The following is a 23,578-nucleotide window of genomic DNA, read 5'->3' as shown; positions in this document are numbered from 1 at the left end:
TGTGCTATTTTCCAGTGAAGCACCTTCTCAAAATCAGCATCAGAAATGCTTTACAGTGTAATGTTCGTTAGAGTATAGTGTCAAACATATTTTCTAAATAAGGATACCTGTTTACCTTATGTTTCCTAAATTTGAGTTAGGAATACTCATTTGAATTTAAATTAGCTAATAGGCAAACAATGAACTGATGATTTCAAAATCCAGCAAAATATCCAGTAAGCATCGCCAGCTTTTGACAAATGAAAATTTGTTATTCATGGGCCATATCACTGGCACATGAATACTTTTTTGTACTTTTTTTTTGAGTATCCATGATGACAGTGTTACCTATGTAAGCATACTTCAGTCTACTAATTCTCAAATTCCATTGACAGTCAAGCTTCACGTGGATTAAATTGTATTAAGTATTCAGAGTCAACAGGAAAAATATGGGGGGGAGGGATATCAAAAAGAAAAAGTACTTGCTTACAAAATGGAAGGTGTGGAAGCAAGTAAGACCTTAATTACATAATCTTGAGATGACTATTGTTTTTATATACTGTATAAATTATTGCTGCAATATTTACAAAATAAAAATATCTGCCTTTCTCAATTTCCCTTTGCTATGTTTACCATTTCCCTTGCTTGCTGCCTCTCAATTACCTAGCTTTGGAGTTCAGTAGTAAGTTAACTAAGAAAAAAAGAAAGGGTTAAACCATTTCCCCCTTCAATTTCATCTGAATATTGGGCTGCAGCTTACTTTCTTGATAGTTCTTGGCTGGGTATTTTTCAACATCATTAAGTTCCATTTCCTATGATTAATGGCACTTTAAAAATGTCAACACAGTAATCAGACAGATAGTGATACTAATGCCCTCAAATCCTTTCCTCTAAGGATGTCTCTGGAATATAAGAAGGGAAAAAGGAAACTGTTGGAGGCTTGTCCATCATCAGAACTGGGATGTATCCCATTTGGCAGATTGCTGCATTATCACAAAAGGAATGCTTGTCATTTCCAGTCTGTTTTTGCATTGCTCTGTTCAACCAGAAAGTTTCTTCAGTGATCATGCAGTACTGATAATCCAGCATCTGGTGGAGAAAGCACTCTCATCTCTCATTTAGGGCCTATTTTGTGTTCAAGTGGGCAATCTTCCTACATTTCCATCCTACATTTTTAGTCAAAAACAGATAGATTCTCCAAAAGCCAACTAATTCTCTTGAGAATATATCTTGGTTCGTGGTCTAATGAAACACCAAGGAATTGGCGCTTGGTCTCTCTTTTTGGAAATGAGCTTCCATCCAAACTGGTGGCCAGTGAGACATACAATGTAAGTCTGTGTGTCCATGGCTTCCCCAGCCCTCACCCCCTGGAGAGGCAGCCAGTATCTGTTAGTGCTATTGGACAAGCAGTAGCACATAAGGGCCCTGGTGACAGGGAACAGCTGCTGAAGCTCTGACTGATGGGACAGATGACACATGACAACTTCTGCCCACAACCAACTTCTCTGCACAACTTTCTCATTAATGCATGCCCTGCTGAGCAGGCTTCCCTGGTATTTATCCTCTTGGCTTTGATCGGTCTGCAACTAGCTATTTGGTAGAACATCTTTCAAATCCTCAAGATTCTGGCTTACAATCAACTGTTAAAATGCCAAAGCATATTCATGGGCTGTAAATCTATAACCTTGAATGGCATTTTATAATTAATGAAAGTTAACTAAATGGCAGAAAATTCCTAAAGCACTGTATAAGTCTTGGCCTCAGTAACAAAAACACTGGCTCAGAACGCTGTTTGGAGTTTTGAGGTGCGTGTGCGTGTGCGCATGCGTGTGCGTGTGCGTGCGTGGGTGTTGTGTGTGTGTGAGAGAGAGAGACAGAGAGAGGGACTAACTGCTACCAAAGTCACTTCCATATAAAGAATTCTGTTTATAGTAGTTGCAGATCTAAGAAGAAAATTGGTCTGTTTAACCTGGGTGCATATTTCATATATCATTTTCATTCTCACATACAGAAGCCTGAGGGCACTGGTAACTGAAATCAATAAAAAAGTACCAAATTGTGCACCTAGCTAACACTTCATATTGATCAACTCTATTTTTAAATGACTATGGAACAAAGTCAAATGTTACTTTATTTTGAAAACTTTCTTAAAGTTACAACAGGCTTACAGAAAAAGGAAAATAGCAAAACCAAAGGGAAGAGGGACTATAAAATGAACTGGGAATAGAATTCAGATTGACCTTTCCCTTACTGGATTTCAAATATATTCAACTGTAAATGATAGGAAACAATGCTTTACACCTGGTAATCACTCAAGAAACATGTGTTCTTTAAGTAGCCTAAGAAAAATTTATTCTACATTTTCTGAATTCTGGCCCTGGAGTTGAGTGTGGTAAGTAACATGCAATAGAAAGTTTCATATTTGAATTCATACTTTACTATGATAAGTAACACTTGATACAAAGTACTTTCTGCCTCGAGAATACCATATTAAAACACACTGCACTTTATGAAGCTTGGAACACAGCACTGACAAGTAAGTGCCGGGCATTGTGCTAGTGCTTGATAGAGGTGTTCGTCCAATACTAACAAGAATCCTAAAAGCTAGGTGTCCTATCATACAGAAAAGGAAAACTGAGGTTCAGGGAAGTTAAATAATTTGCCCAAGGCCACATAGCTATTTTCACTGACTGGAGTTTCATGCCATACGCATAGTGTGTGTTTGTTTATAACTGCAGTCATGTCAAAATAAGTGATGTGTTTGGTTAAGATATAAAACATAATACTTCTGGTAACATTTCACCAACACAATTTAATGGCAGATTAGTTTTATTTTATTTATTTATTTTAAAGATTTTATTTATTTGACAGAGAGAGATACAGCGAGAGAGGGAACACAAGCAGGGGGAGTGGGAGAGGGAGAAGCAGACTTCCCGCCGAGCAGAGAGCCTGACGTGGGGCTCGATCCCAGGACCCTGGGACCATGACCTGAGCCGAAGGCAGACGCTTAACGACTGAGCCACCCAGGTGCCCCGGCAGATTAGTTTTAAACAGGAGACACTTAATACCGATAAATTCCACAAAGAAATTACTACATAAAGGCATTTATGTAGACAAGTCTCTCAAAAGTCAATGAGTTATTAAAGTCATGGCATCATTTTCTCCACTGTCTCTGCAAGGCTTTTTCAGTTTGCTAAGGACTGTGGCCCGAGCTGCTGTTTTTATTTAATATGTAATTTCATCCATCTTACTTAAAATAAGAAAGTAGCATAAATGCAACAAATAAGCACATCATGTTCTTTTAGCGCACATCTGCACAAAGTTAAAATACAGACCTTGCAGCAGAGATAATGCTTATTTTTCGAGCAGAATGCTTATATAACCTAAAATCACTGATATTTTCAACAGAAACTTGTTACAAACGCAGTATTTTTCCCCTCCAGAGTGAGTCTTTGTAAGATTCTTCCCAAAGAATAAGAAATTCTGAGATTAAGAATTCCTCATATCAGTGAGGTCATATGATACATGTCTTTCCCTGACTGACTTCTTTCGCTCAATATCTTAATCTCAGGAAACAAACTGAGGGTTGCTGGAGTGGTGGGGGGTGGGAGGCATGGGGTGGCTGGGTGATGGACACTGGAGAGGGTATGTGCTATGGTGAGCACTGTGAATTGTGTAAGACTGATGAATCACAGACCTGTACCTCTGAAACAAATAATACATTATATGTTAAAAAAAAAAAGAAGATAGTAGGAAGGGAAAAATGAAGGGGGGGAAATCGGAGGGGGAGACGAACCACGAGAGACTATGGACTCTGAGAAACAAACTGAGGGTTCTAGAGGGGAGGGGGTGGGGGGATGGGTTAGCCTGGTGATGGGTATTAAAGAGGGTACGTACTGAATGGAGCACTGGGTGTTATACGCAAACAATGAATCATGGAACACTACATCAAAAACTAATGATGTAATGTATGGTGATTAACATAACATAATTTAAAAAAAAGAGTAAGAAATTCTCAAGATTAGTAAGATTTCAGATATATCCATTCAGTTTGGGAGCCCAGGACTGGGTTCATTACATTAAAGTACTGTGGCACCTGACAGAGCACAGAAGGACCATAGTGATGCAAGTCCATCACTTTAAGAACAACTTACTATTAGCACGTGCTCTGGGGGCCCAACACACAGCCTGAAGAACCGTGCTGCAAGGGCAAAGTGCCTGTGGCTGTCTACCCATTCTCAACAGTTCCAAAGGAGACTTTTGTACTGGCATATTTTTATCCATTAGTTTTACTCAGTTGTAATGATATCAATAAACAAAACATTAAATGCAAGAGCACAGTCATTTTATAAATAAGTAGGTACAAAGCAGGTTATAATTTGTAATACAAGGAGATGCTCAGTGATTTAAAAAGAGCTTATACTCTTCGAGTAAACCCGGCCTTCTAACTGTGATTGTAGAGTAAGTGGTGGGACATAAATGACAGTTCAGGAATAATCTGTTACACCAAAACCCACAGATTCAATATATATTTTTAAATCTGCTCTTAATACTAAAGGCTAAATATAAATTCCAATGTGGCAAAAGAGAAAGACCCGTTGGTCCTTTTACGCTACCTACGGGGAGCTGAATTTAGACAGGTGAACACATTGCAGTGCACACTTAGTTCAGCTTAAAGAGAGTGTGCTGGCTTTACCACATCTGCTGTTTCAGCAGCCAAGTCAAAGGGGCAGCAACATGAGTTGCACTTTAATCATCAAAGAACCTTTTCAAACTTCTAACCTCTTTGTGAAACCGAGACACTGAACTGGGCCAAAATCTTTAAAAATCGTTGCTGGTGCAAAATCTACAAGTACTGGTAAATTCAAGTAGAGTGGAAGGACAGTGCATTTATGGAACAACCTACTGTACTGCAGAAGCTGGAAGGTCAGTGAAGACAAGGTTTAAATGGCTTTTCTTAGCATGTAATCAACCACAAGAACTTACAGCAAGCAATTTTTCACAAGAACTTACAGCTAACTGGATTTTGAAAACTGCAGATACTTTTTAAAAATGTAACCCTTACAGACAGGATAAAGGAATTTTCCTGGAAGCCCTTACAGACTTTTATCTGAGAGTATAGTTTTAAATGGTATGCAGCTATCCAGGCAGCAGCCGGGGGCATCTTCAGTCACACTGGCTTGGTATCATGTGGAGGGTCTTTGGAGCATTTCCTACGTCTAAACACACTCTTGCATTTATGAGTAGCAGGAACAAAACATAAACAAAAACAAAAACAAGAGGAACTGAAAAGGAGAAGCTGTCATAGATTAAGAAATGCAGTTTGTCTTCCAAAAGACTTGGTTTATAAGCATCAGACTGTTACCTGCTTCTAAATTTTGAAGACCTTACTAAATGTTTCCTTCTTTTTCAAAGATCTGGTGTACATGCATAGAAACTGGATACAGCATGTATGCCATATTAATTGTACATAGGAGAACATATCCTTAGAAAGCTGTTTTATTTTATTTTAGCAATTTAGTATAGGGAATTGGCTTTATAAAAAAATGCCAGGTAACAACGTGCTTACATAGTTGCACCACACAAAACATCTAAGATCAGTGAAATAATAACCAATGCCACAAAGAATAAGTAGTAGTGATTTTTTTAAAAAAGATTTACCCATTTATTTGAGAGAGAGAGAGAGAGAGAGCAAGACAGAGTGCACATGAGCAAAGTAAGGGGCAGAGTCAGAGAATCCTCAAATAGACCCACTGCTGAGCGCGGAGCCTGATGCAGGGCTTGATCCCAGGACCCTGAGATCATGACCTGATCCAAAATCAAGAGTCATTTGTCAGCCAGGCAACCTGTAGTATTGATTTTTATGTAGCTTTTCCTATTTCAGAACCACTTGCTAGGTCATGGTACACTGTGCGATGATAATATAATTAAAAAACCCAAATGTATATACATATACATCCAAATGAGTATGAGTACATAAAAATAGGAAGGCAGCATGTATTGAAATGATGTGTTACTACTCTAAAGACTTCTAAAATCCTGTTTTAGGAACTGCTTTAGAAAAAAATTTACAAGCAACAAAGGAAAATTAGTTTTCTTACATTTTTTTAAAATAACAACACCCCCCTTCAATAAAAAGAACCAGAGAAAACCCCAACAATCCTGTATTACTCAGCTTGACCATCCTCTTTCCATTGAGTCTGGTTGTTTTAAACATATACATAAACACACACACCCTTAAATGATAAAGATTTGCTAAAAAATCAAGGCTCTCCCAAGGAATGTGACAAAATGGAAGCATTTTGAAGCCTCTGAAAAATACTTCAGAAAAGCATGCTCAGCTTTCCTCATTAAGTATTCATTTATTGTGGAAGAAGACTATGGAAGATGATAACAGAGCCTCCCTTGAATGAGCTTACAAAGTCTAATTTTAAGCAATGACAGTATGTCAGAATAAATACTTTTCCACTTAAATCTGTTCTTTTAGAGGTAGGATTTTACATGCAGATAAGTATACTTTTAAAGTGTTCAATAAAGATGATTTCATTTAATTCTCTCAAAAATTTATTGTGGAGAAAGATTTGCAGATAAAGGAGTCAAAACTCTGACACATTAAGTGATCTGCCCAAAGTCACAGAGCTGAGACCACAAGGTTGTAGGTAAGGTAAAAGCTGTCATAGATCACCTCTTCATTAACACTCCTTAACCCTTTACTTCGGGGAATATCCAAAGCAGACAGAAGATTTAGATCCCAGATAAAATTTGGCATCCAGGAACACTGCCTGGGAATGATTTATTATTATTTTTCAAACCAAATTCAAAAGGAAAAAGTTTGGCTCTTTTTTAGTTACTCAGTATGAGTTGGACAAAATTAAGTTAGTGGTTTCAAAGGCTGCAGACTCTCTACAGCTCAAAAACACTGTGTTTAGAACACATATAATTTAATTTACTGGCTGTAAAGCCATAACGTGGATTAGTGCTTGTGAGTATTTGAAAAAGTGGTACTCAGAACCACTAGGCTAGATGGCAGAGCTGGAATTAAACAGCTCTGGTGCTACTGGGGGGTAAAGCCTAGGTATTAGAGTAAGGACTGTCCTCCTTGGGAAAACAGCCTTTTTACTATGAGTTTGGTCCCGTCAAAGAATCCTCCTTTCAAGGACTTTGAAAATGCTTAACATCTGTCATTTCCATAAAACCCCTGGTTGTCCTCTGAATAGGCAGAGTCATTTTTATTCCATTTAAAGAGTATGCAATTTAGGTCAAAGTAATTTGCTTATGGTCACACAGAAAAGTTAGAAGATAGGCTAACGTTAAAATCCATAGCGAGACGGGACAGGAAAGGGAGGAGGGAGATAATGGGATACTAGATCAATACCCTACTGAGTTTCAGGCTCCAGACTGAGTGATCTAAGCCTGAAGAAGAGGAGAGAACAAGAGGGCCAATATGCTGGAGATGACAGAGACCGAAGCAAGCACACCACTGTGGCTGGCTGGCAACTCCCTGCCACTCCTCCTCCACTGGGTGCTAACAGGCAGCTCCACACACACAACAGAGAAACCACAGCATTTTCTCTAGTCCCCAGACCCAGTGTTAACGTTAATTAACAATGTTCAATGACCCAAATTATAGCCGATCACATGGTAAAGCAATTTTTCCCTGGGAGACCAACAGTTGTAAACCATACCCCCCTTTTCTTTAATGGCTCAGCTTGACAGCTCTTCCTCAATCTCAACAAAAATAACAGCAATAAGGGGGCACCTGGCTGGCTTAGTTGGAAGAGCATGCAACTCTTGATCTCAGGGTCGTGGGTTCGAGCCCCATGTTGGGTGTAGAGATTACTTAAATAAATAAATAAATAAATAAATAAATAAACAAACTTAACAACAACAACAAGCCAGTAATAGTAGTTAACAGCAACAACAATAGCTTACTCTGTCCCAGGTGCTAAGAATTCTAGATATATTAACTCATAAAATCCCATGAGATAGGTATTATTATTATCCTCATTTAACAGACAAGGAAACTGAGGTACAGGGAGGTTAAATCACTTTCCCAGATCAAACAGGTATGATTTGAACATGTCTGGTACTGTACTGTTTCCAGAATGAGCTAGGGAAAAGTTAGGCACTACCTTGGATTCTTCAACTTCTTAGTTCCCTCTACCAGCCTTGCCTTAAACTTCATGGTGGTGGTGGTGGTGGGGCGTTGGAACAGCATGTAAGACATGAGATATGACAGTCAGTTCCTAAGAACCTCACAGTTTCGTCAAGTGGGTAGATGCTCTTTCATCATTTTTCTCTTTCGTGAAGGCACTTTTGAAGATATGATAAATGCTACTTCCTGGGAATTACAGTATGATGTTTTTGGGCTTTACTAACAAGATGGAAAAAAAAATCACCTTTATAATCTGTCCATTTATCATTATAGTTTAGGTTTGGCTTCCCTTTTATGATGCTGTGCCTCTTTCTGAAAAGGCAGTCTATTGCTCTCTAATCATAGCTCCACAGGAGATACAGCGGGGAGTAACTGACTGATACACATGCTAAGGCATCACTTATCACAAGCCAGCAATGATTCTGCCTTAATTTTCATGTCCGAATGCTGCCAACTCTTGTGGGCAAGTCCAGAAAAATGTAAGACCTTTCAAATTTGCAAATAATTTCTTACATCTGTTTACCTAATCTTCATTGATTTTACAGAATTTGTAGTCAGGTTTCTTTTCAGGCAAGCTTCCCGCAAAGAAACATGTTTTTATCATTGCAGAAGCTAGCTGGCATGCGAATGCAGAAGCAAGTCGTGGTGAATTTTAGATGTGTGGAGGTGTGCTAGGCATACTCAGCAGGCTAAGTGACTTACCGCTCAGAAAAATTACAAATCACCTCAAGTCATGTGCCTTCTGGGTTGCTCTCAGTCAAAACTATGAATGTCAAATCTGCAAATGTCACTGTTCTCCTGCTGCTGTGTTTTGTTTTGTTTTTTAAAACAACAATCTAAACTCCCTGCATTACAGCTGCTTATTAGCCAAAAGACTTCCTTCCTTGCTGGGCAGAAAGCTAAATTTGGGAAGAATGTGACAAAACCTCTGAATGCAATTCTAAAAGAAGAGTTCTGAGATGCTAAATCCTTTAACAGGAATGGGCAAGAAACAGAGGTTAAGATGTGCTCACTCATTAAAGGTCTTCAGTACCGGGCACTTGTCACTGTCTGGCTTGACTTACTATAGCTCTATGGCAGGGAGCAAGGCAGGACTCTACAGGGCCTTCCCAAACCCTAGTCCCAACTATTTGTAGGCTTTGAGTACTGTTGGGATCCATTTATCCATTTATCTCATCACAGAATCCTGTGTATCTATTGGTTTAATTTTACTTTTGTTTTTCTTTTTTTTTTCCAGCTTTATTGAGACACAATTGACAAATAACACTATATGTTTAAGGTATACAACCAGTTGATCTGATACATTTATATAACTGCAAAATGATTACCACCATGGCAACTCATCCAACCGGTCACATAATTACCATTTCTTTCTTGTGGTGAGATTATTTGATATCTACTCACCAACTTTCAGGTACATAATACAGTACTGTTAGCTATGATCACCAGGCTGTACATGCGATCCCCAGAACTTAACTCATAACTCAAAGTTTGTGACCTTTGACCAACTTTTGTTCTTAAAAATTTGACACAAGTTTTTAGTAAATTAAGAATAAACATTACTGGTCTTTTGTATAGAAGATCCCCCCCCCAAGTAAATATTTTGTCATGTTATATGATTATTCCCATCCTAGACCTGAATTTTAAATTGATGGTTGTTTACTCTCTGAAAACATACTTTTCTGCACTGACTGTAAAGGTCAGAAATGGGTACCTCAGCAGTAATAAAGGAGATGGTAGTGCTAATACGGCTCATCAGCTACCGATACAAATCATTCTTGGTACACCTTTGCCTAGTCCATCAGAGTGGTGCTGCGTGTCATAGTCCTGCTGTGCAGGCTACTAACCATTTCCAGAAACTAGTCTCTTAAATGTCTTCATAATGGCCAAAATGGAAATAACAATTAAATATTAGCTAATGCTTTATTAAAGTGAGTGCCAGAATTTTTCAAGTTAAATCAAGAACATAACAACTTTCAAGCTTAACTATCTAAAGTGAATCAAATTCTCAATGCAGGATATTCTTTGGGAGAACGCCAGGTCTCACTGTGACATGTACAAACCAGCATAATCTGCAGCATGAAGCAGTACCTCCTAGCACCTTATTCAAGAAAAAGGAAAAATCACATACTTGTCTTTGGCTCTCTTGATCAACCAAAATGGTATGGCAAAAACAGAAGAGGCATGGGGTGTGGCAACGCCTAAATTGGCTGTTTCTGGACTTCATTCTACTAATATAGCAGCAATTTTCCTCATGGCCCATAATACCTAACACAATGAAATCACTCACACATGAGGACATCGTGACAATTTCTAAATGATGACAGAAAATAGTAAAGTAATCCTCTTTCAGGGTCTGTCTCTGTTTTCTAGTCTGTAAAGTCTAGGAAGGCTCTGGACACACATGCTCTGTGAAGGCATGGAATTCAATTTGGGGAGGTCTGAAAATGTCTTCAATCCACCAGGGATTCTGAAATAAGTACTTACTCAACTTGTGGGATAGGCAACAGCAGAAAGGATGCTCTAGATGTTCTATCAACAATTTTGCTTATGCAACTGCATTGACCTCAGCCAGTTTATGCTAGAGAAAAAAATATCTAGATTGAAATAAAGCTAGACATTTCATTTTTAGCCAAAATAGGATAAAACTTACAAATAACCGTAACACAGGGCAATAATTAGTAAGTGGCCTTTGTGAAGCACAGAAGTTGTATACAGAAGAAAGAGCTCATTTCCAGATAGAGGTATCTTTGTAAGATTTCATGCAGGAGGTGACATTTGGGCTAGGTCTTTAAGAAGATTTCAACCAGTAGAAAGAGGAAAAGTGATGTTTAAAGAGTTGGAGACAGGAAAATATGTCTCAGGTCAGGTTTGGGGAATAGTTAATAGTCCAATAAAAACAACAAACATTCATTGAGCATCTCCTCATTACTAGGCACGTTAGAAACATGATCTTGTTGACCTCACAGCAATCTTATGAGGCTGGTATATTATTACTCCCACTTTTTAAGGTATACAGAGCCTCAGATGGGTGAAGTAAATTACCTAAAATAACTCAGCTGGTAAAACCAGCTATACGGCACTCCAGATCTTGAGCTCTTAACTAGCTCCAAAGCCTGATCTTTTAACTAGGTCACAATTAAAAAGCTAGTTTGGAGCCAGATTTAAATGTAATCATAATGATCTTTCAGATTAAGGATATCATACCCTTAAAGATGGTATGTTAGCACAGAAAAGTAACAAGTCATGTTATGTGTGCTTCCTAAGGACAAATAAAGAAATGAGTACCTGGGATATGCTAGATTTGACTGTTATTCTCTATCATCACATGGCTGAAATCAGACTCTGCCTTTCCTCTGGAGAAAACATTACCTCCTCCATTAAAGGAAACTCTGTCTATTATATTAAGGGATCTGTAGGAAATGAATTCTTCACAAAGAGTGTGTAGAATTTTATGCTGTTCTGCTGCAGATATATTTCCTGAATATTGCATTAAAAGAATTCCCTTCTGTTGTTTTTCAGAATGAGGGCACATGCATTTCAAATGAAGCAACTTGATAGTGACGACATTTGGCATCTTCTCATTTTAAAGAACTGGGTATAGAACAGGAGTATTATATTCATCCTAGAGATGTACCCACCTCCGCCAGCAGGTATTTTTAAGAGAGAGAGGGTAAGGAATAATGCAAGGCTTTTAGGAAATGTCAATGAAAAACACATACACAATCCATAATACAGAAGATTTAAGTGGAACATGGGATTAAGAAACCTATTGCTACAGATAGATTTTCGTTCAGTAATCCTTTGAAGCCATTCTGTTCTAAATCTCTTTTACTTGTTTCAGGGCCTTCTCACATTTACTTAATTACTGCCTACTTCACTGAAAAATTCAAAGCTGCCTTAAAATCCCCTTCCTTAGATGTCTCCGTATCTTTACTCATCCTGCCCCATACTTCCCTACTACTCTTCCATTCCTTGATTCTGTTTCTCTCCCCACCTCACTCCTCACAGGTTGCTATTAAGGACTCTTGACCTTGGCATTCTTGTGGTCTATGGCCTAGTTGTCTCACCTCAAATTGTGGTGGTGGGGAGTGGGGAATGACAGCTAAATGAACAAGGTCTTTTAGCTTTATAAAATGTTATGACTGTCTCTACCATGTTCTCTACTACTTGCTCCTCTCATTTTGGCCACAGATGTATTATTTGTTGTGGTCTCCCCATTCTCTGCTCCCTACAAGCCAAAAGCAGGAACCACCCTTTATCTTACCTCTTCCTGGACTTCCACCACATGGCTCCTTCTTTTCACTACCAAAGTTCTCAGAAGAATTATCTGTCTCTAATTCTTACTGCTTGGTTTTCCCCAGGCTCCTACACATTGGCTTCTAATCCTGCCACTTTTCTGAAATTATTCTCTCAATAATTGTCAACACATCCTTAAACCACTTACCCATTCTGCCATATTTGATACCATCAACTTACTGACCTTCCTTCATGACTTCTGTTTTCATATTCTATCTGCTCTGCCTTCTCTTCCTCCTCTGGCCCTCTAAATGTAGATATCCTCCAAGTTTTTGACCTTAACCACCTTCTCCTCTTGTTCTACATGCTTCCTTGCATGAGTGCATCCACTCACATGACTCGTTATCTCTCGCCTCCCACTGATAATTCCAATCCTACACATCAACATGTCTAGTCCAGGCCTTTCTCCTAAGCTCTAGGTCTGCCTTTCCATTTGCCTGCAAGAGATATTCTCATGAATATTTTAGCAACTCAAATTTAATATATCTAAAACCAAAACTTGTATCCTTCTTTCTCCCTCCCTTTATAACTCCCTCTTCTCCTCCCATTCATCCTTACCAGCCCTGCCCCAAAACAACAAATAAATAAAAAGGCTTGGTCTTCTTCTCTTGTCCCATAGGGAATGGTTAATGGCACCACTAACCGAGGCTAGTATTGAAAGAATTATTCACTCATTCATTCATTAAACATATACCTTCTGAGTGCCTGCTGTATTCCAGGTACTCTTCTGCAATCTTGCAATACATTCAAAGATCCTTGCTCTCAGGGAGACTGACAGGATACAACCAGCATAATAAATAAGTTGTAAAGTATGATAAAGGTGAAAAGTGCTGTGGAAAAAAGAGAAAGAGCAGAGAGAGTAATGGGGATCAGAATTACCAGGCTTACAGGTAAGGGCGTGCAGACTTAAGTAGGGTAGTCAGTGTAGGCCTTGTTAACAAGGTGACATGTGAGCAGTCTTGGTGAGATAAAGGAGGTAAAGTAGTTAGCTGTGCAGATATCCAGGGGAAAAGTGTTCCAGGAAGAGGCACCGGACAGTGTAAACACCCTAATGTGGGAGTAGACGTGGCATGTTCACAGAATAACAAAGAGGCCAGCATGGGTAGAGCAGAATGAGCAAGGGAGCAATTATAGGGACTTGGCCTTAATTCTGAGGGTAACTGGAAGAGACAGTAGGGTTTTATGCTGAAGAATGACACACTCTGATTTACATGTTAAAAGGATCTAGTTGTCTATTGTGCTAAGAACAGACTGTCTGGCTAGGCAGTGGTAGAAGCAGGGAGACCTATTAGACTAATTGCATTAGCTGTGATCCAGGTGGAGATGATGGTGACTGAGACTAAGATGACTGCACAAGGAGTCGGTGAGAAGTGGTCAGACCCTTCTCACCAGGGGCTATATTAAAACGGCAGCACTACAGTTGGCCAAAGACAGGTTGGAGGGTATAAAAGACAGTAACTGGCTATGAATGGCAAAAATAACATGAATACTAGAGACACTGGAGGATGAAGTGGAAACTCACTGTTAATGGAGGGAATGGGGGAAAAGAAAAGTTGAAGAACTAAACTTGGGTCACTCCTGTGGTGATTTCTTCCCATCTCATGGCTTTAAGGACCTGCATAAGCCCAGAACTCTTAAATTTATATCCTTAGTCCAGTCGCTTTTCCACACTCCAGACTCATGCATCCAACTGCCTACCTGATGTCTCAAACCTAACAGGCCTTCTACTCAACTCCAGGTCTCTCCCCTAAACTTTGCTCCAACCATAGTCTTCTTCATCTCAGATGATGGCAGTTTATCATTTCAGTTTCTCAGTTCAAGCACTCCAAGTCATCCTTGCCCTTACAAGAAAACCCCATTGGGAAATGACCTCTCTGTCCTGTGAACGACTTTGTGTTTCACAAAGGGCACCGACTACTGATTTCTATTATGTTTTTTTGTAATAGTTTTAGCCTACTTTGATAGATTCCTTGAGAGCATGAAGTGCCTCTATTCATTTTTTATATTCTTCAGGCCCTACCACAGTGTTCTGTACATTCTAAGTAATAAATAAAACCATCAACTATAAAATTCATAGCGTAAAAAACAAAACCATAAAGAATATGAAAGTATGGGAAATACTGAATTGATCTGAGATTAGTTATCTTAAGAGAAGGACAACTTGCATAAAGCAAAAAAAGGTGTACTTCATAAAAACTAAACATTCATATTTCAAAAACAAAATAGCATTATAAGGAGATAAAAAAGGTAAACAGATGAGAAAAAATTCCAGCTCATACAACAAAGCACTTTAATATTACTAGAGAATCTCTACATGTAAATAAAACTGGTAAAATAAAACTTTAAAAAAGTAAAAAAAAGGGGCACCTGGGGCTCAGTCGTTAAGTGTCCGCCTTTAGCTCAGGTTATGATCCCAGGGTCCTGGGATCGAGCCCCGCATCAGGCTCTCTGCTCCGCGGGAAGCCTGCTTCTCCCTCTCCCACTCCCCCTGCTTGTGTTGCCTCTCTCACTGTGTCTCTCTCTGTCAAATAAATAAAATCTTAAAAAAAAAAGTAATAAAAATAATAAAAATAGTTTAAAAAGGTAAACTTTTTAAAGAACCACTAAATGACTCTAACTCAGGTTAAAAAATATCATGACCTCAATTTTCTAAAATATTATGTGAGAGAGAATACCATAAATACAAAAGTAAAAAGACTTAATGGCTTCACAACTTGGCGTATTTCTGGGAGTTACATTATGGTAGGGGAGCATGAAAGCCACTACATTCCTACCGGTTTTCTGATGTAATTAAAAATGAACTTTACTGCAATGGAACTTACTTTTATAGAACTGAGGTCAAACCAATGATGACTAATCATAACCTTAGTGAGCTTTTTTTCCTTGGAAAGACACTTGTGTAACACTATATGAAAGTATGAACTACCTATCTTGAGCGATGTCTATGATGTCTATACTAAGTATGTTAAAAGCCAGAAAGGACTATCACAGTTCCAAGGTGGATAATGGGGATGGTAAGTTTAATTAGATAAATTGCTAGTTCTGTTGCCAGGTTTTAAAGGTTGAGAGTAGAACTTCATGTAAACAAAATTTCCCATGAAATAGTCTGTAGTACCCTCCTGAGAGACAAGTCTGCTCCCAAAGGAAGCATACAGAAGGGTGAAGTTACTGGTAGGGCTTTTATGCTCCACATGCAGAAAGTGTAAAAATTGGCAGAAAAGTCCTGCTTAACAGGAAGAATTCAAGATCTCTTAAGCTTCAACACTGCTGGTGGCATTATAAATTAGAACGTTACTTGGCAATGTATATCAAGAGCCACATAAACTCTCAAACCCTTTGGAAGAGTAATTCCACTTCTAGGAATCCATCATAAGGAACCACTACTAGTACTGCTATTAATAAATTACAGTTCAATCATGTGATGGAATATTACTCAGCTTTTTAAAAAAGAGAGATATGCAGAAATAAAAAATTTGTGCTTATATTAGCAAGTTGAAAAATTTATGAACTATATTAGAACTATATTATGAAAACAAACAAAAATGTACATTAAAAAAGACATTGAAAAAAAGGCACTGATTTGCATGTAACAAAATGCTAATTTAGTACCCAAAGAGATGTCAGTTTTTGCAAGATGTGTATAAAATCATGTGTAGCACATATGCATCTTCTCAAATAACAAACATTACCATAATTACTATGAGATCATAATTTTTTTATATTAAAAAAATGAGGACCATGTGCTAAGACTGAGAACAGGACAACGATGCCCACTCTCACTACTCTTCGATACAGTACTGAAGGCCCTAGACATTGCAATGAGCAAGAAAAAGAAATAAAGAGCATTAAAATTAAAAAAGAAGTAAAGCTTTCATCTATTTGCTGATAACTTAATTGTTTACACAGGAAAACTTAAAGAATCTACAAACACCTACTAGAACTAGTCAGTGAATTAGCAAGGCTGACAGACACAAGGTTACTATGCAAAAATCAATTGTATTTTTACATATTAGCAACAAATTTAAAAAATTCCATTTATAATAATGTTGAAAAATATAAAATACATTTAATAAGAGACAATGCAAGCCCTGTACATGAAAATTTTAAAACACTTCTGAGAGAGAGGAAGGACCAAAATAAGTGAAAAGATAGAAATTCATGGTCAAAAGACTCAATAGGTATTATGAAGACATCTACTGTTCCTACATTCACTTACAGACTCAATGTAATCCCAATCATAAGCTCACCAGGTTTTTTGTTTTTTTAATGAAAATTGATAATCTCATTCTAAAATATATAGGAAAATGCAAATCATCTAGAATAGTCAGAGCAATATTTAAAAAAAAAACAGTTGGAGGACTTACACTATCTGCTTCAAAACTCGGCGTAAAGCTAAGATAGTATGGAATTGATAAACAGGTTGATGGAACAAAAAGAAATAGATGCACATTTACACAGTCACTTGATTTTCAACAGTCACCAGAGCAATGGGTAAAAAAAGAAAAGTTGTGTTGTTTTTTTAACATGGTGCCAAAATCAGTAAATGTTCATAATGGAAAAAGAAAATGAACTTTGACCCCTATTTTGAATCATACATGAAATGTCACCTCAGGTGTATCACAGACCTAAATGCAAAAGCTGATACCACCAAGCTTTTGGAAGAAAGCACTGAAAAATATATTTATGATTTGAGGTAGGCAAAAGTTTCTCAGGACAGAGAAAGCAATAACTATAAAAGAGAAATATTGATAAAGTAGACACTGCCAAAATTCAAAACCTCTGCTCATCAAAAGACACCAAAAAGAAAATAAAGAAGTAAACAACAACCTGAGACAAGTTATTTGTGAAACATATACTGACAAAAAACTAGAACCCAGAATACATTTAAAAAAATGCCCACATCCCATTAATAAAAATGTAAACAACTCAATCAGAAAATGGCTAAATGATATGAACAGAGTTCACAAAAGAAGGTATGCTAATGGCCAATAAGCCATGAGAAAGTGCTCAGTGTCACCAGAGAAATGCAAATTAAAGCCATAAAGAGATACTACCACACACACATGAGAATGGCTAAAATTAAAAAGACTAACATCAAATAATGGTGAAGATGTGAAGTAACCAGAACTCATATATTGTTGGTGAAAGTGTAAAATGGTTCAACCATATTGGAGTAAAGTCTAGAAGTTTCTAAGAAAACTAAAATATCCACCTACCTTATGACCCAGCAAATCCTCTCCTAAGTATTTTTCCAAGAAAAATGAAAGCAAATGTCAACATCAACAAAAACTGTACAAGAATGTTCATAGCAGCTTTACTCATAAAAGGCAAAAATTGGAAATGTATAAAGGTACTTCAACAAGGAGAATAAATTGTGGTCTATTCATACAATGAAATACTAGCCAATAAAAAGAAACAAGCTATTTATACTTGTTACAACATAGATAAAAATCTCTAAACTTTATGCTGAAAGAGGTCTTACACAAAAGTACAACCGTATGGTATCATTCATAGCAAGCGCTAGAAGAGGCAAACTATTCTTTGGCAGAACAAATTAAAACATGCAGTTAGCTCCAGGAGGCTGGGGCAGGGATTGTCTAAGATGGGGCATAAGAGAAGATTTTAGGATGATGGCAAGGTTTTGTTTTGTTTTGTTTTGTTATTTTTAATCTTGAGAGGGGTTTGGGTTAGACTGATGTAGGTATTTATTTGCCAAAACTCAGCTAATACACACTTAAAATTTAATTGTATGTGAATTTTACCTCAGAAGAAAAAATACTGTTAAGAATTATAGAATTCCAGTTAATGATATGTATCCTGAAGTACTAGCTGAAAGTATACTGATATCTGCAATTTTCTTTGAAATGCATAAAATAAGATGGACTGATGAACAAACAGATGGACAGATAAGTAAGTAGAAAACAGGCATAGTAAAATGTTAATACTAAAATCTAGGTGTGGGTACATAGGAATTCATTGTAAACTTTTTTCTTCTATTTTTCTTTATGTTTAAATTTTTCTATGACAAAATCCTAGGGGAAAAACAGGTACCACTGTTTTGATGTTGGCAGAGTATTATTCTTTACTTCTTTTTTTTCTATTTCCCAAGTGCTCTATGATGTGCTATAGTCTATAATTTTAAACACTTTTAAAAGAAAGGAGGGGCGCCTGGGTGGCTCAGTAGATAAGCATCTGCCTTCAGCTCAGGTCATGTTCCCAGGGTCCTGGGATCAAGCTCCGCATCGGGCTCCCTGTTCAGCTTCTCCCTCTCCCACTCCCCCTGCTTGTGTTTCTTCTCTCACTCTGTCTCTGTCAAATAAATAAATAAAGTCTTAAAAAAATATATAAATAAAAATAAAAGAAAGGAAACAAGGGATGCCTGGGTGGCTCAGTCAGTTAAGCGTCTGACTCTTGGTTTCGGCTCAGGTCAAGATCTCAGGGTCGTGAAATCGAGCCCCACGTCGGGCTCGGCACTGGGTGTGGAATCTGCTTAAGATTCTCTCTCTCCCTTTCCCTCTAGCCCTACCACCCCCCCACCTCCCATACACTCTCTCTCTCAAATAAATAAATAAAAGGAAACAAATTACATTTATTAAAATAATCAAATAGAAACTTTTTCAAAACAAGCTAAAAATCTCTAGATCCAGTGGAAGTTAAAATATTCACTATTTTTAAACCCACTGTCATTTAACTCACCAAGTCTTAAAATATTTAGTGATGTAGCAAGACACTGTTTTTTAACTAATTAAAATTTTTTAACTAATTAAATGTGGTATTAAAACTTTTTTTCTTTTAATGCCTTACATTAAACTTTTCCTTGTACTCAAAAAACCTCCCCCACATCATTCTGTGTAATGTATGCTCATTAAAAGTACATCATTTCTTAGACTCTAATAACTTTGCAGGGCAATATTTCTTAAGAAATCTGAGAGTTGGCTGTTTACTTTCAAAAGGGCTTTATCTTTAGATAAGCACAAGCTTTAGGCCAGGTGCTAGTCATTTGTGTCTCGTTAATTTCCAAAACAAACAGAGGAGAGTGCCATGCAATTTCCATTACACACACTTCACCATTAGTACCAGGGTTTATTAGCTTGACACTGCTCCAGGAATAATGGTTTCATTCCTCACTGAAATAAAATAATGTGCCACATAACTCAGCAATGTGGAACTTCTGAAAAATGTTGTCATGTTAAACATGGTCATATTTTTTAAATCTCTATTGTGCCAAAACAAAGGCCATTTGCTGTAGGGAACTCACTCTGGCCGCGGAGCATTCTCACGTGGGCCTCAGACTTACCTCATTGCTATGTCATACGATTCCGGGTGAATACAAGTTTGGTCCAAAGGATTTGGCTTCAGCACAACATTCACTGCAGTTTTGCTCTTCTTCTTGCCCTGCTTCTCATTTGTGACCTCAACACCTGCTGAAGATGTCACAGCAACTCCCTGAACTTGACCGGCAGATTCAGTTTGCTGACTACTGTAACCATTTAAAAAGTCAAGGAGTGGGAGGGGAGGGAAGGTTGGGAAGAAACGAAGTGTTTAAAATGTGTTTATTTCTCTGCCATTGCAAATACACACAAACAGCACCCACAGTCTGACCATTCGTCTCATAGAAATTATCACGTATTTATTTAAACACTATTAATAGAGTTTCCTGTTACTTAAAGCCAAACACAATCCTGATTCAGCCTGTATAATTGGCATTTTACAAGAGAAGAGAGAAAAACGAGGGTAAGTAAATTAAATAAAAAAAAAGAGAAGGAGAAAGAGAAGATGATTTCCCAGAACTGAAGAGAATTACAAGTTCTTAAATTAAAAGAACCTACTGAGTACAAAATAGGATGAATGGAAAACGACTCAGGTTTGACATATTGTGGGGCAACTTTAAAATATGATTTAAAATCAAGAGAGAAATATAAAACAGATTACCTCAAAAGGAACTAGAATCAGACAGGCATCAGATTTCTCATTGATAAACATCAGATGCCAGAACACAGTGAACCAGTTATCTTAAAAGTTCTGAGAGAAAATGATTTTGAATCTAGAATCATATATCTCACCAAACTAGCATTCATATAGGAGGGTAAATTAAAATCATTTTCAGACATGTCAGGACTAAAGTATAACCCATATAATATACCCTCTCTGAAAAGAATTTCTTAAGGATATACTCCTGGCAAAAACAACAAGTTCAAGAAAAGTGATAATGGGGGCTACAAGAAACAGTGATGGGCACAGAGACTATAAAAACTTATTAACTGCTCATGATTTATGGAAATATATATAAAGGAAGTCTGAAACTAAAATTAAAATCCCAGGTCATCTCCTCATGGGACATACAGTTGAAGAGAAGAAGGCTGGGTAAAGTCCTACGGTGCTAGTCTTCTCCAGGAGGAGGACAGAGACACCTATTAACTGCAGAAGCCAGTCCAAATGACACTTAAGGACAATCACCAGAATAAAAGACATACGACTTGCAATCACTAAGGGGAGATAAAAATGAGGTGGGAAAACTTGTTAGCTGAGAAATCTAACAAACAGCATGAAAGGAAATCAGAAAGCATGATGATGAGAAAATATATAATAGATATAAGATTAAGCCCAAACGTATCAATAAATACAATAAATGTGAAGGTATGAATATAAAATTGAAAACCATGAAATCTACTGGTCTATAAGAGTCGTATCAAAAATTAAATGTCATAGAAAGTTTGAAAATAAAAAAAAATACCAAGCATACTGAAAAGGCAAACGTAGCAACATTGCTAACAAAATAGATTTCAAAGCAAAAAACACTCAATGAGATAGCAGTAGTCCATTCTGAATAAAGGTATGACCTATCAAGATGTAACAGTCATGAATTTTCAAGTACTTCATTATCAGCTGAAAAAACATACGGCTTTAAAAACAACCCAAATGTTCACCAATACAGCACCAATTACATTAGGTTATGGCCCACCCATAAATTAAATATTATGCAGACATTATATATAATGACATACATCTATATGTAATATGTGGAAAGAAGTCCAAGATATATTACTGAAACAAATAAAGCAAGTTTCAAATAGTTGGACAGCACAATCCCTACTATATGCATTTTTAAATAATAAAGATACAAGTTGATCTAAGTATAAATTTACTTTCAGAAAGCAATATGTAAGAAACTATTTTGAAGTGAGAGGTTGAGGTGCCCTTTACTTTTCATTTTATTCTTTTTTATACTGTGTGAATTTTCTAACCAAGTGTTCCAAAAACATATAAACTAAGAAACATGGGATTATTTTATCAATTGTTTTTTATTTCCAGCTTCTAGGTTTTGTTGTCCGATGTTCTGCAAAACCTACCCATGTTTTCTTCTGGTACTTTTACTTCTATTTAAGTCTATGATCCATCTGGGTTGTATTTGGGTATAAGATATAAGGTGGAACTAGAGCTTCCCCTAGGCATATCAAATTCCTGCCAGTTGTCGCAAGACTGCTTCTTGGACAGTTAATCAATTTTCCCCACTGTTTGAAACTTCTTTATCATAAACTAAATTCTGCCTGTGTTTTGGTGAATTTCAGACTCTCTTCTCTTCCATTTCTACATTAAAACTAAATGGTTATGTAACTATAATTTTGTATTATTATTATTATTATCATCATCCAGCAGGGCTGGTTTTCCCTCATTAGTCTTTTACAGAATAAAGATTATTTTTCCATATTACCTCTATTACAATTTTGTCAGAAGAAAAAAATCATATGAATGAAACAGGTAGTCCCAAAGTAGTAAATACATAAAAACTAGTCTTTCGGGATGCCTGAGTGGCTCAGGTTAAGCAGCCAACTCTTGATTTTGGCTCAGGTCATGATCTTGGGGTCCTGGGATTGAGCTCCGCATCAGGCTCTGCACTCAGGGGGGTATCTGCTTGAGATTCTCTCTCTCCCACTCTCCCTCTGCCCTTCCCCCTACTCACACTCTCTCTCTCTAAAATAAGTAAATAAATCTTTAAAAAAACCCCACTATTCTTTCATGATGTTAAATGTTTAGGAAGTTTACCCAAATTCTTTGCTTTTGTGCTACCAGGATTAGCAATTAAGGGCAAGAATTTAGTTCTTAATCTACACAACTGATAATTATTCTTTGGTCAGTTTTCAGGGAGGAGGGAATGGGGAGGCCCAACTACACTTAGGGAAACAGCTGTCAATATAAAGTGGCCACTGTAAAGTCCTCTGTGTCACCTTATCTTGTACAAATTCTTCCCACTTGGGATGCTACAATCACACTGGCCTTAGTTTCATTTCCTGAATACACCACATTTGGTCATGCTTGGGACTCCGCACATGTACTATATGCTCTGCGTAGAATGCTTTCCTTCCAATCCCTGTGTGCCTAGCTCCTTCATTTCATTCAAAATTAGGCTCAAATAACATTTCAGTGAATAACTCATATAAAGCGTAATCAACTCATACTGTTCCCCAAGACAGTGTCACATCTCTGTTTTAATTTGTATAATTTACACATCTGAAACTATTTATTTTACTAGTTAAAATTTAACTTCATGAGAGCAGGGAATTTGTTGATTTGTTCACTGCTGGATTCCCAGTGCCTAGCAAAGATTAGAGAGTCAACACATGTTGAAGGAAGGAATGAACAAATGGACACCTAGGACTGAGGACAGTAAGCAGGAGGGGCAATAGTAAAAGAGGAGAGTGAAAACAGAACCCTGAGCAGATACTTTACTAATCACCTGCAAAATGTTCGGATATAATCCTGGTTGATTCTGATGAAGCCAGCACACTGTTGGAAAGATTTTGGACCCAGACCTTTCACTTTCTTTAGCTGCTCTCGACTGACGAAGGGCCCATTTTTCTCTCGCCATTCAATAATACTTTTGGCTCGGTTGGCATTAAGTCCTGCAATATGCCTAGAAAAAGTAAACAAAACGAGTAATGTGGCAGACACAAGAGTTCTAATAGTATTCCAAAAGGGAGTTAAATAAAAGAGACAAAGGGGGACAGAGTTGTCCAAGAGGAGACAAGGACAAGAGAATGCAGAATAATGAAAAAACCAGTAGCTCTCATAAAGATGCTGGTAAACTGGTTCACACTGGTACAAGAAAAAGAACTGCTCCCCACAGTTCTATACTATTCACATTCC

At 37.5% G+C, this 23,578-nt stretch overlaps 1 protein-coding gene across 3 annotated transcripts in view; it reads right to left on the bottom strand.

The window, feature by feature from the left end:
* The window catches only part of SRBD1 (S1 RNA binding domain 1), a 200,271-nt gene that overhangs the window by 5,212 nt on the left and 171,481 nt on the right, over positions 1-23,578 (bottom strand). Inside the window, exons 18-19 of one of the 3 annotated variants that reach the window (XM_025868898.2) lie at positions 23,169-23,345; positions 19,731-19,913 (exon numbers count right to left, since the gene is read on the bottom strand). In XM_025868898.2, coding sequence (XP_025724683.1) covers positions 19,731-19,913; positions 23,169-23,345 — 360 coding nt within the window. The remainder of the gene's footprint in view (positions 1-19,730; positions 19,914-23,168; positions 23,346-23,578) is intronic. The other 2 variants (XM_025868899.2, XM_025868901.2) reach the window with 2 other exon arrangements.

This window comes from Callorhinus ursinus, unplaced genomic scaffold (assembly GCF_003265705.2).
Source record: "Callorhinus ursinus isolate GAN/ISIS: 27379988/994484 unplaced genomic scaffold, GSC_fseal_2.0 scaffold10, whole genome shotgun sequence".
Lineage (NCBI taxonomy): Eukaryota > Metazoa > Chordata > Mammalia > Carnivora > Otariidae > Callorhinus > Callorhinus ursinus.
Note: the sequence above shows the minus strand (reverse complement) of the source record. Positions and strands in the feature narration are given on the sequence as shown.